This window comes from Tiliqua scincoides, chromosome 1, assembly GCF_035046505.1.
Source record: "Tiliqua scincoides isolate rTilSci1 chromosome 1, rTilSci1.hap2, whole genome shotgun sequence".
In the NCBI taxonomy this organism is placed as follows: domain Eukaryota; kingdom Metazoa; phylum Chordata; class Lepidosauria; order Squamata; family Scincidae; genus Tiliqua; species Tiliqua scincoides.
In genome coordinates, this window is record NC_089821.1 from 257,822,933 (window position 1) to 257,840,740 (window position 17,808).

The 17,808-nt window shown below is 42.9% G+C and overlaps 1 protein-coding gene across 4 annotated transcripts in view; it reads left to right on the plus strand.

Annotated features, from left to right (window-relative positions):
• BICRAL (BICRA like chromatin remodeling complex associated protein) overlaps positions 1-17,808 on the plus strand; it is a 36,129-nt gene that overhangs the window by 4,596 nt on the left and 13,725 nt on the right. For 2 of the 4 annotated variants that reach the window (XM_066622719.1, XM_066622720.1), the window contains exons 2-6: positions 8,370-8,418; positions 11,903-11,951; positions 12,542-12,610; positions 13,585-15,282; positions 17,322-17,412. In XM_066622719.1, coding sequence (XP_066478816.1) covers positions 8,375-8,418; positions 11,903-11,951; positions 12,542-12,610; positions 13,585-15,282; positions 17,322-17,412 — 1,951 coding nt within the window. In that variant the 5' untranslated portion in view covers positions 8,370-8,374. Of the gene's footprint in view, positions 1-227; positions 361-8,369; positions 8,419-11,902; positions 11,952-12,541; positions 12,611-13,584; positions 15,283-17,321; positions 17,413-17,808 lie in introns of those variants that run through there. The other 2 variants (XM_066622721.1, XM_066622722.1) reach the window with 2 other exon arrangements.

Sequence of the window (17,808 nt, forward strand, 5' to 3'; positions counted from 1 at the left end):
GGAATAGGTTCCATGTAAGTTCCTTTGGAGCAATGGAGGTAGCCTGAACTAAAAAGTCAGATAATATCTCCACTATTAGAATTCATAGAATTTTTTCCTATGGGGTACATGAGACGAAGCAGGCTTTCTAGCAAATATTTGCCATTTTAGAAGTAAAACATGGTTTGAGGTTGGCTGTTCCTGTACTTATTTCTTTGATCAACTACTGTTGCTCTACATACAGGATGGGTAGCCCAACCCTGAGCTGCCCAGGGTGCCTAAGCTCGGCGGCACCAAGAACGGCTGCCGCTGGATCCTGCGCACCTGGGGCTACCACTGGAGGCGCCTTGGGAGAAGGAGATTATCATCCCCTTCCCCCAGGTAAGGTAAGCAACCTCGTAATGGGTAAAGGTAAAGGTGCTCGTGTAGGGCACGGAGCCCTCCACGAGCACCTTGGATCCTGCAGAGCAGAGCTCCGCAGACCCGTCTCCCTCCCTCCCCCAGGCACGCCTCCAGCCTGCCCCCTTCCTGTGTCATGCCACGGCGTCACGCCTCCCCCTGCCCTCTCTTCGCACCCTGCTGGCCTCCCTCCTCCCTGGAATGCCTCCTCCCCGTCCCCTTCCCCGCCCCTGCTTACCGTGCTGCAGCTTGTGGTCCGGGAGACCGCCAAGATGCAGAGGCTGGGTGACCGCCCCGCTCTAGCCCAGCACCGGCCGGTGCAGCGGTGAGGCTTGCAAACATGCCTTATGGCATGTTTGCAACAGTGCTCAGCGGCACGGAGCCATGCCACCGAGCACAGGATTGGGCTCTGATTTTGCCCATCTTTGGGTTCAGTCTCCTGCTTCAGGGCCATATCCTGTCCGGATTTCCAGCACTGATGTAGGTGTGCCAATGGGGTGTGCATTGCATCCTGCTGTGGAGGGACAGTCATGGAAGCCTCCTCAAGGTAAGGGAACATTTGTTCGCTTATCTTGGGCCTTTATTAAGATTGCATCTGTGCTGGAAAATTGGATAGGATTGGGCCCTCATTCAAGTACAGGTGTGCCCCCATATCTATGGGGGATCTGTTCCAGGAACCCCCCTGGATATGGAAACTTGGTAGCCTTAATGCTTGAAAAAATTAGATCGAGGTTAACAGAAGGCAGTTAACTTCTGCTTCTTGATAGATTGTGTCTTTCTGTTGAGACTCAATGGGTCAAGATTGATGAGACCTAATGAGTCAAGAAGTAATTCACAGTCCAGTCCTGAACTGCCCGGGGCGCCCAGGCTTGGCAGCACCAAGAACGGCTGCTGTTGGATCCTGCTACCGCTGGAGGCGCCTCGGGAGAAGGAGACTTTCGCCCCCTTCCCCCAGGTAAGGAAAGCAGCCCCGCAATGGGGCTACTCAGTTTATCGCCGATGGTAAGGTAAAGGCACTTGTGTAGGGCGCCAAGCCCTCCACGAGTGCCTTGGATCCTGCAGAGCAGAGCTCCGTGGACCCGCCTCCCTCTCTCCCCCCGCCCTCTTTCCACCCCCCGCCGGCCTTCCCCCTTCCTGGAAAGCCTCCTCCCCGCCCCTGCTTACTGTGCCGTTTACTGTGTCCATGAGACCGCTGAGCCACGGAGGCTGGGCGACCAGCCTGCGCTAGCCCAGCACTGGCCGGCACTGGGCTAGCACGGGCGGGAGCCGTGCCGAAGCTGTGCCGCCGAGCACAGGATTGGGCTCTTAGCTAGCACAGAACCAAGGAGACCCATGTCAGGGTCCAAACTGAGGCTGCTGTTCCTACCCCCTCCAGGGCCTAACTGTCCCTGACCTGCCCTCCTCCCGCCCAGGAATGCCTCCAGAGCACTTGGTGGGAGCATACTGCTGTTGGACCTCTGACTGATGCAGAGGCCCAGTGCCATTTGGTGCTGGCCTCCCCCTGGAGCCTTTCCTTCCCTACTGCTGCAATGTGCCTTACAGCATGTTTGCAGCACCCATTGCTGGGGTAGTGCATAAGCCACCAGCACTGCCCAGCATTATGACTGGGCTGCCCATCAGCCCATTTTTATTTCATTCTGTCATTTATTTTGTTAAGAATTTAAAAAAAAAAACTGGATTCAAAGGAAGTAAAAGGGAAGAAATGTTTGAGTGAGGTTTTTTTAAATATTTTTGCATGGAGGCTTATTAGGAAGATACAACTCTGTCAGAATGCTGCGTAATCGGAAAAAAAAATACATTTCATATAAAATCCCCAAATGTCAGTCAGATATTCTAATTTAAGATCTATTTCAGCTCTTCTTCTCCGTTTTCAGAATGAACATTTTATAGTGGATCTCAGCATGTCTAATAATGCAGTTATTTTTTGCTGTAGACCCAAAAATGTGTTTTTGGTCAGTTGCTTTTATCACTATGGTGGAAGTGTGGCATATAAATCTATAAATAAAATAGATGAATCAAATTACAGTGTTCATTTAAACAGCAGTTTTATTATATAAGGAACATGATAATTGATTATATGGACACAGTGTCTCTGGCAGGATCCCAGTAGAGCATTACAGAGCTCTCTTTCCCCCTTAGCTTAGTCATATGGGTGCCTGAACTGGTGCAATACCAGGGCAGTTAATGGCCTGGAAGATCAGTGCATACCTCCCATATCACCATCTAGCTTGTTTCCTTTGCTTGATTAAAGAGTGCAAGCTCAGATCTTGTGTTTTTCTGACTGAATAAAGTGGGGAGAGCTGGACAGAGATATGGGAGGTGTGCACTGATTTCTATTCCTCATGATGATTTGTTATTCTAACTGTGCTTGTGCCCATGAGCATGCACTGAGTGTAAGGTGAGAAAAGTGGAAAACAGAAATCTATTATGCCCTATTGGGATTGTTCTATATCTTCCAAGTATGGATGAGCTGGCCCAAAGTAATTTATCAATCTGTCAGAGAAATATGCTGCACATTAAACAGAAGTAAGGTCTATTGTATCAAATTGAGCTTAATTCCTAGTAAGTGTGTTTAGGATTGCAGCCATAATCATCACAACATCTAAGGTCATTTGGTGTCTTGAACATTTTCTTTATTAGCTTTTAATGTAAATTTATCAATGATATTTAAATTATATCTAAACTGTAATACAGATCCAGCCTATTTATACACGGATTTTTTATACATGGATTTGACTTGACACGAATGGCCCCTGCAAATGAGAAGGAATGTGCTGATCCCTGGAGAAGGGGAAAAATGCACTTTAAAATCAGTTTAAAAAATTGAACAGTCCTTTAACCTCCTTAATGAAAGAGGAGGGGCAGCTGGCTGGCTGACTATCAATCCTTCTCTCCCCAGTGGACCCCTCCCTTCACCCTGAGTACGTGAAAGAAGGGTGATCATTTTGCACTGGTGAAGGGAGGGGCTGAGTGAAGTGCCTTTGTAAGCTTTTAGAGGAGGACTGATTGATGGGTTTTCTTCTTAATGCCTCTTTACATCACAAAGGTAATCAAGGCTGTTTTTAAATCACTGGAACAAAGAAACTTTGTTTTTTAAATTGATTTGCCATAGTGTGTTTTTTGCCATCCACTTGAGTACTTGGAAGGGAACCTACATGAATAATTAGTCTCAACCTGTACTTTCAGAGTAAAATATATACTTTCTATATGAAACTGATAGGACAGTGTATAGCAGTGTTTCCCAAATATACCTTTGTTGTGACACCCTGGCACCAGGAAGGAAGTGGCAATGACATTGAATGTGATTGTGCAATGACATTGCCACTTCTAAGTTTGGAGGCCGGAAGTGACCCTATAAGCTGCGGTAATTGGACCTTTTCAAGCACACAAAAACTTTATGCAGCAGCTCTGCCCCCATGCTGATCTTCTTGCCGCTGTTTGCAGGGTTGCAGCTTGGTCTCGCTGCCAGGTGGTGTGTGTCCCATGCCCCACAGAGAATGCCTTGTGATACTCTGGAGCATCACAGTGCACATTTTGGGAGCCTTTGGTGTATGGAGTTTCCTTTTCATCTCAGCAAAGAACTTTGTTAAATGGTATCTACTACATGAACATGACACATGTGTAGCATTAGATGATGGAAGTATGATTTGAGGAAAAGAGGGACAGAGAAGAGAAAGAATTGATCAGCAAGAGACCCATAGGGGTGTGGCAGATAAAACTCACAAAGGACCTAAGGACAGCAGAAATTGTATATTGGCAGTGATGTGAGCAGAGCAAGAAATGACTGCAGGGCAGATAAGGATCCTGATTGGAAGCTATAATGGCTGAATGAAGCAGAATTGGCTAGGTAATAGGAGCAAAAGCAGGGACACAAGGGACAATGAGGGGTGGAGGCATAGAGGTCAAGAAAGAAGAATCTAGGAAACAACCTTCCTTCTTCAGACAAGCTTCATACATGGCTAGTTAACAAGGGTGTTTTTATTTTTATATTTTTTGGCAGAGTTCTTTTACCTTTAAAATCTGCATGATGACACGCAAAAATTTAGTAGATACAACTTTCCCTGTCACTTCCTGTCTGTGCTGGGAAAAGCTGGCTCTGTTGCATTCCTGCTAGTTACCTAAGTTATTTAGGCATAGGATCTCTTCCAGAAAATGGTGACAGCACATTCCAGAATCTAGGAACAGGAAAATCTGTGCTGGTAGACAGGAAAGTTGACTGGCACCTTTTCTTTCCAACCCTGCTCCTAAGCCTTTAGGAGACTTTATCAAACAACAAACAAAATGTAGGTGAAGCATGAAGGGAACGGGCTATAAACAGTCATAATAATGATTATCTTCATAGGTATATAAATATGGCTAATGGTGGCAGGCCTATCTAATAGCTCAATTCTAACTACCTAACCAGTGTCAATGCAGCCATACCAATGGGGTGATTGCCTGTGGCATGCCTGAGGGGGGCAAGGGGGACAAATACCCTGGGAACCTGGTTTGGTGGCATAGGGCCAGCAGGCATCCATCCTCTCTGGTGACCCCTTAAATGCATTAAAGCAAATCCATTTAAAAAGCAATGTCCCTTTGCTGGGCAATTTAAAAGCAGCCTTGCTGACATTTGTGATAGTCATTGCTGACATTTGTAAGATAGTCATTAAGAAGACAATCCATCTCTCTCCAGATGCTTAGAAAGGTTTAGAAAGGCTTCACTCCAATCCCTTCCTTCACCAATGCAAAGTGATGATCTTTCTTTCATGTGCTCAGGGGGAAGGGAGGGGTCGCTGGTTCAGATGGAAGCCTAGAAAGAGACTGATTGATGGATTGTCAACTGGCTGCCCTCTCTCTTTTTTAAACTGTGATTTTAAAGGGATGCATTTTCCCCCTTCTCCAGGGATCAGCACATTCCTTCTCATTTGCAGTGGCCATTTGTGTTGTCAAATCTGTGTATAAAAAATTCGTGTATAACAAGGTTGGACCTGTATACTGTTTCTTAAGCCATTTCTGCACAACGTTGCATATACACAACAGGGACCAAATGTGTACACCTGTGGGCCAGGCAAAAGTGGGTTAAGTGAGAGAAATATAAAAAACAAAAATAATTAAAGGCTCAATCCCTTAAGGGCACTAGGCTATGGGTCTACTTGGTTGGAGAGGCATGGGGGCAGGAGAAGGTGGGCAAAACTGGGTGGGGGGAGGGCAGGGGGAGGACAGTCCAGGCATAGGAGGGGGTGGGGTTGGCAGCAGAGGCTGCCGCTGGATCCTATCCCCTGTCCCAGGCTTGAAAGCCCTACATGGTGGTACTTGGTCCTGCACCAGTGATCGAGCTGGAATGGATCCAAGTAGACCCATGGTAGACCTAACACTGTTATTAATAATAATAATAATAATAGCAGCAGCTGCTGGCATACGGGATAAGGGACATAGGATGCATTCCTAATCAACTTTGCAGTGCCAAGGTCAAGGCAATGCAGTTTCAAGGTCAGGGAACAAACATCCCCTTACCTTGAGGAGTCTTCTGTGACTGCCACCCAGCTGCAGGATGCAGCACATGCCCCATTGGTACAGCTACATCAGTGTAGGGAAGTTGGTTAGGATTTGGGCCACAGTGTCATGATTATCACCCAGCAAGTCAGGGGTAAATTAGGGAAATTCTAAACCCTGGCAGGATGCAATCCACATTCTTTTCCACCAGCCTAATCCACCTACCCAGGGGTGTCAAACTCATTTCATGCAGAGGGCTGAATAGCATTCATGATGCCTGCTGAGGGCTGAATGATGTCATTAGGCAGGAAGTGATGTCATTAAACAGTTCATTATCAAAATTAAGCACTTTTTCCTCACTTGGGAACTCATTAGCTGCAAATGACAGAAGAGAAAATATACATATCTTGATCATATTCAAGATATGGGAGAGCTCAATTTTCAAGTGGGCTGCCCTTTCAGCAGTAACAGCATGGCTCATGGATAAAAAGCTTCCACGGGCCACATCCAACCCCCCAGCCTTATGTTTGACATCCCTGAGCTAACCCTTGGGGATAATGTGGTCCACTGATAAGTGCCCAAGTTCTTTTGAAATTACCCTTGGTCAATAAAATGGATTGTGCTTAATGTTCAAACAGAAGAACTTTATTACAAGAAAAGGTTAGTACTTAAGGGAGACCTTGTTGCTCCATAAACGTTAGTATCATGCATTTACAGTAGCATACAAAAATAAGAACAAGTTAGCTAGTTTATCTAACAGGATAGTAAGGTTACTGAATTACCCACATTGCAGGACAGTCAGCACCATACTCCATAAACTGCCTTCTAAAATGCTGCAGCATGAAGATTATGAACCCAAGCTTCCTTTATTCTGTGAACCCACACCCAGGTTTTTATACTCCAAATTAACCACACCTTTATAATCTCAGGTCTTCTTTTACTTAGCAACCAGTTTAAAATCTCTCTTAAAGGAAAAGGCCATTTGCCCAACCAGTGGTACACTTTGTATTGGCAACCTTCAGTCTCGAAAGACTATGGTATCGCGCTCTGAAAGGTGGTTCTGGCACAGCGTCTAGTGTGGCTGAAAAGGCCAATCCGGGAGTGACAATCCCTTCCACACCGGGAGCAAGTGCAGTCTGTCCCTGGTCTGTCTCCCTGGCTATGGGCCTTCCTTCTTTGCCTCTTTGCCTCAGACTGTTGGCCAAGTGTCTCTTCAAACTGGGAAAGGCCATGCTGCACAGCCTGCCTCCAAGCAGGCCGCTCAGAGGCCAGGGTTTCCCACTTGTTGAGGTCCATCCCTAAGGCCTTCAGATCCCTCTTGCAGATGTCCTTGTATCGCAGCTGTGGTCTACCTGTAGGGCACTTTCCTTGCATGAGTTCTCCATAGAGGAGATCCTTTGGGATCCGGCCATCATCCATTCTCACGACATGACCAAGCCAACGCAGGCGTCTCTGTTTCAGCAGTGAATACATGCTAGGGATTCCAGCACGTTCCAGGACTGTGTTGTTTGGAACTTTGTCCTGCCAGGTGATGCCCAGACCCTTTCTAAATGTATGTGCAAAGTTGAAGAAAGCACCACAGCAGTTCATGGTTTGCTTGACTTCTTTGCAACTCCTTACACAACACACCCCCAGGTTTCTAATGCTGCAATGGGTGCACTTATGGTGGCCATACTTACTCAACTTGATCTGGAAAATGGGGGGAAAGCCAGGAAAAGAATGATGAATAGGAGAGAAAGCCAATAGGGCAGATGTTAATGAGTTGCATTCCGCTAACTGGCAGGTCATTTGCTTACCTGAGAAGACCAGATTGGTGGTGTACTGAAGAGACAAGGGTTGGCCTGTAGAAGGTGGTGGAGGCAGTCAGCCAGGTTTGTTTGTAAAACCCCAAATAGGTACCTTCTGGCACTTGGAGATATACTGCCCTTGAACTTGGAGACTAGATATTGTGGTAATTACTAAAAGTGACATTAAATGGGGTCAAGACATTAAGATGTTCAAGATTCTCTACACTAAAAGTATGTGGCATGCTGGGTGTTGGCTACCTCCTGCCTTACTTTGAGGCAACCTCCAGCTGCCTCCCTGTCCATGTGAGATACATTGGTGTCTGTTCCTGTGCCACTGCATCACAACATGGGCAGTCCCCGTAGGACTGGACTGCCTGAGTGAAATACATTTTAGCATATTTGTTAAAGAATATGAGTTACAACTGTTCTACTCTCACTTCTGTCATCAGTTATAGATAATAGCAAGGTGAAGTTTAATGGATGGCTATATTACCTGTATCCCCTGCATGTTTACTCAGAAGTATGTCCCATTGAGTTCAAAGCGACTTATTTCATAGTAAACCTGTTTAAGTTTGAAATTTTTAAGCTGAATTTTATATAAAATGTTCATGGTAAAGACACATATTCTGTATACCTGTTGGTTGTGCAAAATCAGTTTGTCTTTTAAAGGAAATATGAAGGAAATATGAAATTGACATGTGATGCAATATGAGTGCTTTCCTTTTTTCTTAGTTGTCATGGATGATGATGATGATGAGTCCTGTCTCTTTGATCTTATTGGGTAAGTTGGGATATTATTGGTGAAAAGATTTTTTTTAGTAATTCTTGCAGATAAACTATGCAAAATTCACTTTTCAAAAATAATGCTTCCTATAAATTGTCTGTGGTTATAAGAAAAATAAGGCTTCAATCTTAGGCACACTTACTTGGAAATAAGTCCCATTGAACTCAGTGGAACTAATTTCTGAATAAATATGCTTACGATTGTGTTGCAATATATGTTATATTACAGGGGTGACCGAACTTGCCAAATGGAAGAGCCATATACAACAAACTTCAGATGTTTGAGAGCTGCAATATTTAAGAAGCATTTAAATTATTAAATTCTTTTATTCACCATGAACATTAAACTTAAGTTTTAAACCAGTGGTCTCAGTTTATACTTGGTAAATAATTATAAAGCTTGATAAATAAATACAAAGTGTGCCCTTTATTGGTTAGAGACACTGTGCTGGAGTGAAGAGGGATGGTTATTCTCCCCCTGCTAAATATAAGAGGAGCAACACTTGAAATAGTACCTCTTTACCCAGTTAGGAGGGGTAACTGTATTATGATACATGGAAATGAGAGCTGACTCACAGTAACACCGTATTGGTTCCTTGCTGTTGTTAAGCATTGTTATTATTGTTAACAGGATTGTTAACCAACAATCCTTATTGGTTGTTATGATACAGCAACATCTCATTGGCTCTCTGAACAATCAGTCTCATCGATCAGTTTTGAGTTATAGAAATCCACTTTTTGTTCCATAAGGCAGATGTGTTTTCATTTTCTGCTTAATTGGCCATAACTTTTGATACAATGCAGATATTCCAATGCATTTTGTTTCATTGCATTCTGCATTAAATTACCTTTCCCCTGATATATAACATGATGGTATTATTCATATATACCAAGGTTTTCACAATTTTGGCCACTAGCGTCAAGCTCAGCTTGTTGCCCAGTGCATGCACCCCCTGAGCTACACCTCTGGCACATGTTCTGTGTCTGAGCTGTAGTCCTTTCCCTGGGAATTGTTAGGGTTCTAACTGAAGTTCTTATTCATTTATTTACATATGTAAATGAAAACAAAATAGCACACAAGATATTAAAATTAAGAAGATAGCAAATGATAATAAAAGATATAATAAATGTTACCTCAGATGACAATTTGTGCCCTAACTTTGCTCTCAGTGAACATTTCTTTCCTTTGTGGAAGGAGAGTTGTAGTCGTGGAAAGCTGCATTCTCTGTGAGTGCAGCTCTCCTATTCACAGAAGGAGCGTTAAATAATGAAGCACAAATTTGGGATACAATCCAGTGCAAAACAAGCAAATTGAAGGGCTCAATCCTATCCAACTTTTCAGCACTGACGAAGCTGTGCCAATGGAGTGTGCACTGCATTCGGTGGCTGGGGGCAGTCTTGGAGGCCTCCTTTCATGGAGGAAATGTTTATTCCCTTACCTTGGTGCTGCATTGCAGTTGCATCTGCATGGACAAGTTGGATAGGATTGGGTCCAAAATTAGTTAAAAACCTTGCCAATTAAAGGAATTTGATTAAGGCAACCATTGTGGTCATTTGTCAGAATTGCAAAGGGAGACCATTCCAGAGAATAGTTACACAATTGAAAAAGGTCCCTGTTGATGCCCTAGCATACCTACTGCTTGACGTCTAGGCTGACTTATTTTGTTTTGTAAGGTCGGTCTTTTTAAGCCAACTAGAATCCCATGGTCCAGTGTTACATTTAAATTTACAAAGCAAATATGCACATTCAGTATCTTTTAAAAAGTAAGGCATAAGGTCCCAATGAACTGTCTAAGGATGATATAGCAGTTTTGTTGAAATTAAGCAGGTTTGGGTCTAGTAGATGTTTTGGATGAAATACTACCTGGGAATCTGCCTGGAATCTTATGTAGGCTTTCTTGGGTGCCATGGAGAAAAGGTGGAATACAATTTGAGATGAATTATTCATGTGGGTTGCAAAAAACACACTATAGCAAATCAATTTAAAAAACAAAGTTTCTTTGCTTCAGTGATTTAAAAACAGCCTTGATGACCTTTGTGATATAAGATAAGAGGGGTGCATTTTCCCCTTCTCCAGGGATCAGCACATTCCTTCTAATTTGCAGGGGCCATTTGTGTTGAGTCAAATCAGTGTATAAATAGGCTGGACCTGTATAATAAGATAAAAATAAATGACAGATCTGTGTTTGTAATAAAATAAATGACAAATCTGTGTTTAGTGATTCTGTGTACGCACACTTATGACTATCTGAATTCTTTGCAGAACATAGAGCAAGTTCTACCTACTACATCATTCTTTGTATTAATTCTCACAATCACAGGCACCAGATGGTTCATCAGAAATTAACCAATGGTCTACCAAGACCATGTTCTATCTCCTGCCCATCCCTGCCCTGCAGATCTCTCATTACAAATAAAAGGATAGCAGATGGTAGACATGTGTTTGTCTGGCAAACTCTATGGTTGGAGCTGGCATAGACTGGGTACTTATGTTGGAGTCTGTGTACCAGAGAAGATGATGGACAAAATAATTCTAATTAATGTTCACCATTTGGTTTCTAGGTATGTAAATAAGCCTGAGATGAACATGAGCATAGGTGTAATAGCTGTTGCTGTCTTTCACAAAGACAATGAGCAGCCCAGTTCTATCTGGCCTTATGCTCATGGAATGCATGTTGGAACACATACTGTGTCAGCTTAAGGCCCAGGCATTTGGCATAGCAGCTGGTGTGATGGCACATAGGCCAGGACTGCCAGCACAATTGGCCAGTGGTCTCTGGAGTCCCAGTGGCCTCTGAAGCCCCTGACAGAGCAGGTCAATTAGCGGAGTGTTCTGGAGAAGGGTCAGGGTGGGTGGATTGGGCCATGAGTGTGTCAAGGATGAGCTGGGGGCAGATAGCAGTAGGTGTAATACCTGTTGCTGTCTGTCACAGACAATTAGCATCCCAGTCCTATCTGGCCTTATGCTCATGGAATGCGTGTGAAGCACTGCAGCAGTGGAAGCTCTATGTCCCCAGCCATGGCTTGACACGTCCCTTTGAACCAACTTGGATTTATGCCAACCAAATTGCTGGCAAAGTCTGAGCAGTAGCACAGCTGGGAGAAATGGTAAATAGTGTAGGTACTACAATGTGCCATGTAAATGTTCCTGCCCACTTGCTATTGGAGCCATTCCAGGCCTCCTGCATATTGCCATTGATATCTGGAATGGCTTCAGTGGTGGCGGTGGCCTAAAGAGGTTGCACAGATCTGAGCAGTGTAGCACTAGGCAAGCCCTCCAGAGAGAGAGAGAGTTAGGATCTGACTGAAGTTAGGATCCCCTCCAGGGCCTGGTCCGCCCATATTTCTATTCCACCTTTCTCACAAGACGATTCAAGGATTTTGCTATTTGTGACAGTTTTACAAGTATAATTTTAATATATTTTGACAAGTGCATGTTCCTTAACTGGTTGATCTTATTTTTCTTGTTTGTATTTTTTAAGAGATGCACAGGCACTGAATTACTTTCTACATGGAGCAGGCAGTAAATCTGTAAGTTATATTCTGGTATGCTTTAGATCCATCTAAATTTACTAACAGCCCAATCCTATCCTCCCCCTATCCCACTGGTGCAGCCATGCTGAAAAGTGTGCATTGTATCCCTTTTCCCTCCATAAGGCTCCCACCCTGCAATGGGTCTCCTCGGACCTGTGTGAGCAAAATTGCTGGTGCAAGTTGGGGGAAAGAAAGGGGCCGGCAGGCTGCAGATGGAGGGATAGGATTTGGTTTGTGCCATTGCCACTGAATCCACACTCCTGCAGTCTCACGGCGCCCTGTTCCTCTCCCCTTCCTGCCCGGTTTCGCTGCTTCCCACCTCCGTTCCGTCCTCCCTATCTCCTCCCTGCCTTCCCCATCATCTTACCTGCCTTGGCCAGTTCTTTTGGGTCTGTTGATGTAGGTAGGAAGGCTCTAGCCGGTGCTTGGGCAGGGTGCTACTTGACTCACTGCAAGTTTTACAGCTGTTTTTGGCAGTCGCTGCCAGCAGAACACGCGTTCTGCTAGAGTCAAGGTCCAATAGGTTTGAGACATGATTGTGCTACTCTTTAGTTTAACTTTGTTTTTCTCTGTTTTCACTGTAACAGAACAACGAAGACTTGACTAATGCAGGATATTCTGCAGCCAACTCAAATTCCATTTTTGCCAATACCAGTGTAAGTATATGGAAAAAATGAATTTTTTTTGTGGGATTATAGTTCTGTTGATACTGTATAAAACTGAATGAGTGGGTACACAAGTTGATTTTCTTATAATAACAAATTCTAGTCTATATCCATACAGGCAGCCCCCTGTATCCACAGATCCAGTATCCATGGATCCAGTATCTGTGAATTCACCCTGCCCCCCTCAAGCCCATTAATGTTGTTTAAAGACTTACTGTGGTGAAGTGTTTCCTGCTTTTATAAGTTGCTAAAAACTTGCAAGCTTATAGTGTGTACAGGCAGGCTGCTGTCATCCGGAATGTTTGAAGAGACTAGATCAAAGTTGAACAGGAAGCAGGGAGTTAACTGCCTCCTGTAAGACTGCTTCCTTATAGCATTTTGCTTCTATCTTAGGGGAGTGAAACTCCATATCATCAGTTGGCTCACTAGCATGCAGACATTACTCCACAGTAAAACTGAATTTGTAAATTTGTTCTTCTTACTCTGAAGGATTGAAATGTGGTTAAAGAAGAAGAGAATAAACTAAGCTTGTGTTACATTTTTGTGCCCTTTGCACTGCTAGCTTCTTCTTGCTTCTGCATTGTTAAATAGGCTGACCAACTGAAAAAATGGTCTTGTTGGGTTTGGCGTCACTGCTGCTTGTCTGTTGGGCTCTGGACTCTTTGCCTGCTTGAACTAACCTTAAATGATACCCCTGTGGGGATGATGTGGGCACATGCCAAATGTGCTGCAATTCTGAAAAATCTTCTGAAAGTGCTAGCCTCCTATATAGAACTGCATTATGTTAAATTGACTAATGCTTAATTGGCTTTGCTAGCACTAGTATTCTTGAGGGATGCTCTGAGTGAAAAAAAATCCCCCACATACATAATAAGAAATGTAATGTACTGTAAACATAATAAATGTGTACATATAACACCATTTTAAACAAACCAATGTGATTTGTAACCTGTTTTTCCATTTAGAGCTCTGATCCTAAGTCATCAATCAAAGGTGTGGGTGGTCAGCTTGGAGAAGGACCTAGTGATGGACTACAGTTGCCAAGTAGCCTTCAGTTTCTTGATGATGAACTTGAATCTTCTCCATTGCCTGATCTTGGTGAAGATCAACCTTTTGATATCCTCCAGAAATCTCTGCAGGAAGCTAATATTACTGAACAGACTTTGGCAGAAGAAGCATATCTGGATGCCAACATAGGTTCTAACCAACAGTTTGCACAAACTCAGCTTCATCCTTCCTCATCAGCATCTTTTACTCAGGCTTCTAATGTTTCTAATTACTCAGGTCAGACGCTGCAGCCTATAGGAGTTACTCAAGTGGTACAGCAACCAGTTGGAGCATCTTTTGCAAGCAATACAGTTGGTGTGCAACATGGCTTTATGCAACATGTGGGGATAAGTGTTCCTAGCCAGCATTTGTCAAACAGTAGTCAGATTGGTGGATCTGGACAGATACAGTTAATTGGTTCATTTAGTAATCAACCTTCCATGATGACTATCAATAATCTTGAAGGATCTCATATTATATTGAAGGGTAGTGGACAGCAAGCACCTGCAAACATGAGTAGTGGACTCTTGGTTCATAGACAAACTCCTAATGGTAACTCACTATTTGGCAATTCAAATTCAAGTCCAGTAGCACAACCTGTAACTGTTCCATTTAACAGTACAAATTTTCAGACATCTTTGCCTGTGCATAACATCATTATACAAAGAGGTCTTGCTCCAAATTCTAACAAAGTTCCCATCAATATTCAACCAAAGCCTATTCAGATGGGCCAGCAAGCCACTTATAATGTGAATAGCTTGGGAATCCAGCAGCATCATGTTCAGCAAGGGATTCCTTTTGCTTCAACAAATTCACCTCAGAATTCAGTAGTTGGTCCACATATGTCTGTTAATATTGTTAGTCAACAAAACACAAGAAAACAAGTTACTTCTCAAGCGGTAAGTAATACCAGTGGTAGTATTGTAATCCATTCTCCTATGGGACAGCCTCATGCATCTCAAAATCAGTTTCTTATACCCACAAGTCTGTCAGTAAATCCTAATTCAGTTCACCATGTCCAGACCATAAATGGGCAGCTTCTCCAGAACCAGTCTTCACAACTTGTTTCTAATCAAGCGTCCACTGAACATGTTATGCTGAACAGAAACTCTACAAACATGCTTAGAGCTAACCAATCCTATTCGGGACAGATGCTGAATAATCAGAATACTGCTGTACAGTTAGTTCCTGGTCAAACATTTGCAGCTCCCGGAAGCCAAGTTATAGTAAACCATGGGACTTCCCAAATAGTTAGTGGACAGGTTCCACTGCCACAGGCATCTCCTGCTGTCTTGCATTTATCCCCCAGCCAAGGAAATATTTCCCAAAGTAGAACAGGCTTTACCACAATGTCTCCTGGACAGCTAGCAGGTTCAAATATGCCATCAAGCAACCGGTTTACTGTTGTGAGTTCTTCTGACACAGCACACCCCAGCATCGGCCCACCATCCCAGTCTATTGCATCAGGAGGAAATTTTGCTGGAGATCAACTTACACAGCAAAACAGATCACAATTATCAGTCAGTGTATCTCATCGTCTTCCAGTTTCTTCTTCCAAGTCTGCCAACACCTTTAGTCACACATCAGTAACTCAACCACAGTTTTCCTTTGGCCAGGTATGGACTGATGCAAACCCAATATCTTTTTCAAAGTAATTTAAGAAAAACAGACATTTTATGATTTAGGGTTTTTATCATGCAATCTACTTTTATAACTTCTAAATAATACATTGCTAATTTACTGCGAATTTATTGCTTCGGATACCCAGCTATGCAAAAAACAAAAATATTAGAATCTGTGACAACAGAAGAGGTTGGGACTGTTCTTCCTGTTGAGTCACAGAATTTTGGTTGGCTGGCTGGAAATGAAGCTTTCAAAATCTGTCAGCAGTAGCTTAGATTTTTGTTTATTAAAAAATATGGAATCTGGTGATTGAATATCATTTGTTTTACATGTTAAGGCTGTGTAAAACACGGAAAAAGAAGAGATGGTAAGGTATTGAGGTTATCTTTATTCCAGAAAAGAGGAGATGGTAAGGTATTGAGGTTATCTTTAATCCAGAAAAAAGGAGATGGTAAGGTATTGAGGTTATCTGGACCAGCCATTCTCAGCAGAAGCCATATGGCCCCCTGGGGTGCCTTGGCACATTTGAAGGCGACTACAAACTGAAAACCGAAAATAAATGATTTTATATTTATCTGTTCATGTAACCTTGTTTGAAAAGAAGACCCTGGAACCCAGGAAGTGCTCCTAAGTGGAACTAAGAAAAGGTTGAGAACAGCTGATCTAGACCAAACATTTCTCAACATTTGTCCCCCCACTGTACCATTTTGCATGGTCTATCTATTGGAAGTACCACTGGAAGTAAGTGATGATGATGTCATCACAAGTTACTTCTGAATTGAGAGGCCAGGCACAACATGACAAACACCAGTAAGAGACTCAGGGTGGATAGGAGGGCATTTTTGAGCATGCGAAAAATGCACATTGGAACTCTGCCTGCTGAGTTAAGCCTCCTGCTGCTGCTTGTCACGTCACATTGCTGGTCTCACTGCCAGGCAGAGAGGGTCTGGAGGCTCTATGAGTACTACCAGACATCACGTTAAGTACCACTGGTGTTATGAGTTCCACTGATTGAAAAACACTGATCTAGACCATTCTGAAGTGAGAAAGAAATGATTTCATGCAATGCATGTTTGTACTTCTTGTCCAGTGTAACTTTAAAGATCTGGATCAATTTAGAAATGTGATAGTGGATAGAACTGACTGACAGTAAAATCTGTGAATGCAGAAGCGTTATTATATTAGCTAATGCTAAAGACGAATAGTCTGATTTTAAAAGTTGCTTCATCAATAATTAAACACTTTTGGGTAAGTGTAATATCTGGATGTCATCTAGAGTTAATGCTCCTGTAATGGATACGAGTGTAAGGTGCCTTTGCAATTGGAATGCTCCTTCTGTTTTTGTGTTAATATTTTTTCACAGAAACATTACTCTACATATAACCAAATAATGTTATTCAGATACTATATTTCATATTAACTCCAGTATTTAGGATTGCTGGACTGTGTATGCACTCACCTGCAGCATATTCTTCAGAGACTTTATGTACCAACCATATGCTCACCCACATCAGGCTCCTTATATGTCTGCCATAGATAGCATGCAGTGCAGTAGGATGTTTGGTCCATCTTCATGCAGTGAAGGTGAACTGAATCTCTGCTGTTATCTTCTATAGCCTAACACCTTGCAATGACATATGTGGCTGTTTGCCGAAGTAGAAAACAGAAAGTGAAGAAGTGTTATGAAATGGGTACATCTTTTTTCCCCACTGTGGGAGTCTGAGAGCACATCCTATGTGTGTTTACTCAGAAGTAAGTCCTGTTCTGTTCAGTGAAACTTACAGGAATGTGTGTATAGGACTGCATCCTGGATTTCATTAAAATATCATATGTGATCTGATATTGTGACTAAAAGAAGATAAAGGTTTATGTGTGCCAGTTCTCTGTATAAAATAATTTCAAATTCTTTATCTGGGAGACCTCATTTTATTTGTAATGCAGGCTAATATAATTGGATCTAGGTTTAATGTTAAGATGTTTCCTTTTGTATGTTGGTTTTTAACTAACTTTCATTTCTATGATATCTTTATAGACTCAAAAGAAAGTTACAAACATGGCAACTTCAATTTCATCATCAAAATCGCAAGACAGCCTGAGACAGCCTCAGCTAACAAGTCTTCTAGGTAATAACATTGTCAGGTCAGATAAAGTCTTTATTATAGCTTTCCCTTAGGTATGAAGTGGGTTTTCCCCTAAACTTCAATAAAGACTTGGTGTTAATATTATCTTAAATTTTATTTGAAGACTTTGACCTAACATAGTTGACCATACACAGTTAGGACAGACAGAAGAAAATATTTCTTTCTCCAGAGTATAATTAGTTTGTGGAACTCCTTGCCACAGGATGTAGTGATGGCATCTTGCCTGGATACCTTTAAGAGGGGATTGGACAAATTTCTGGAGGAAAAGTTCATTATGGGTTACAAATCATAGTAGGTATGTGCAAGCTCTTGGTTTTAGAGACAGGCTGCCTCTGATTGCCAGATGCAGGGGAGGGCACCAGGACGCAGGTTGTGCCT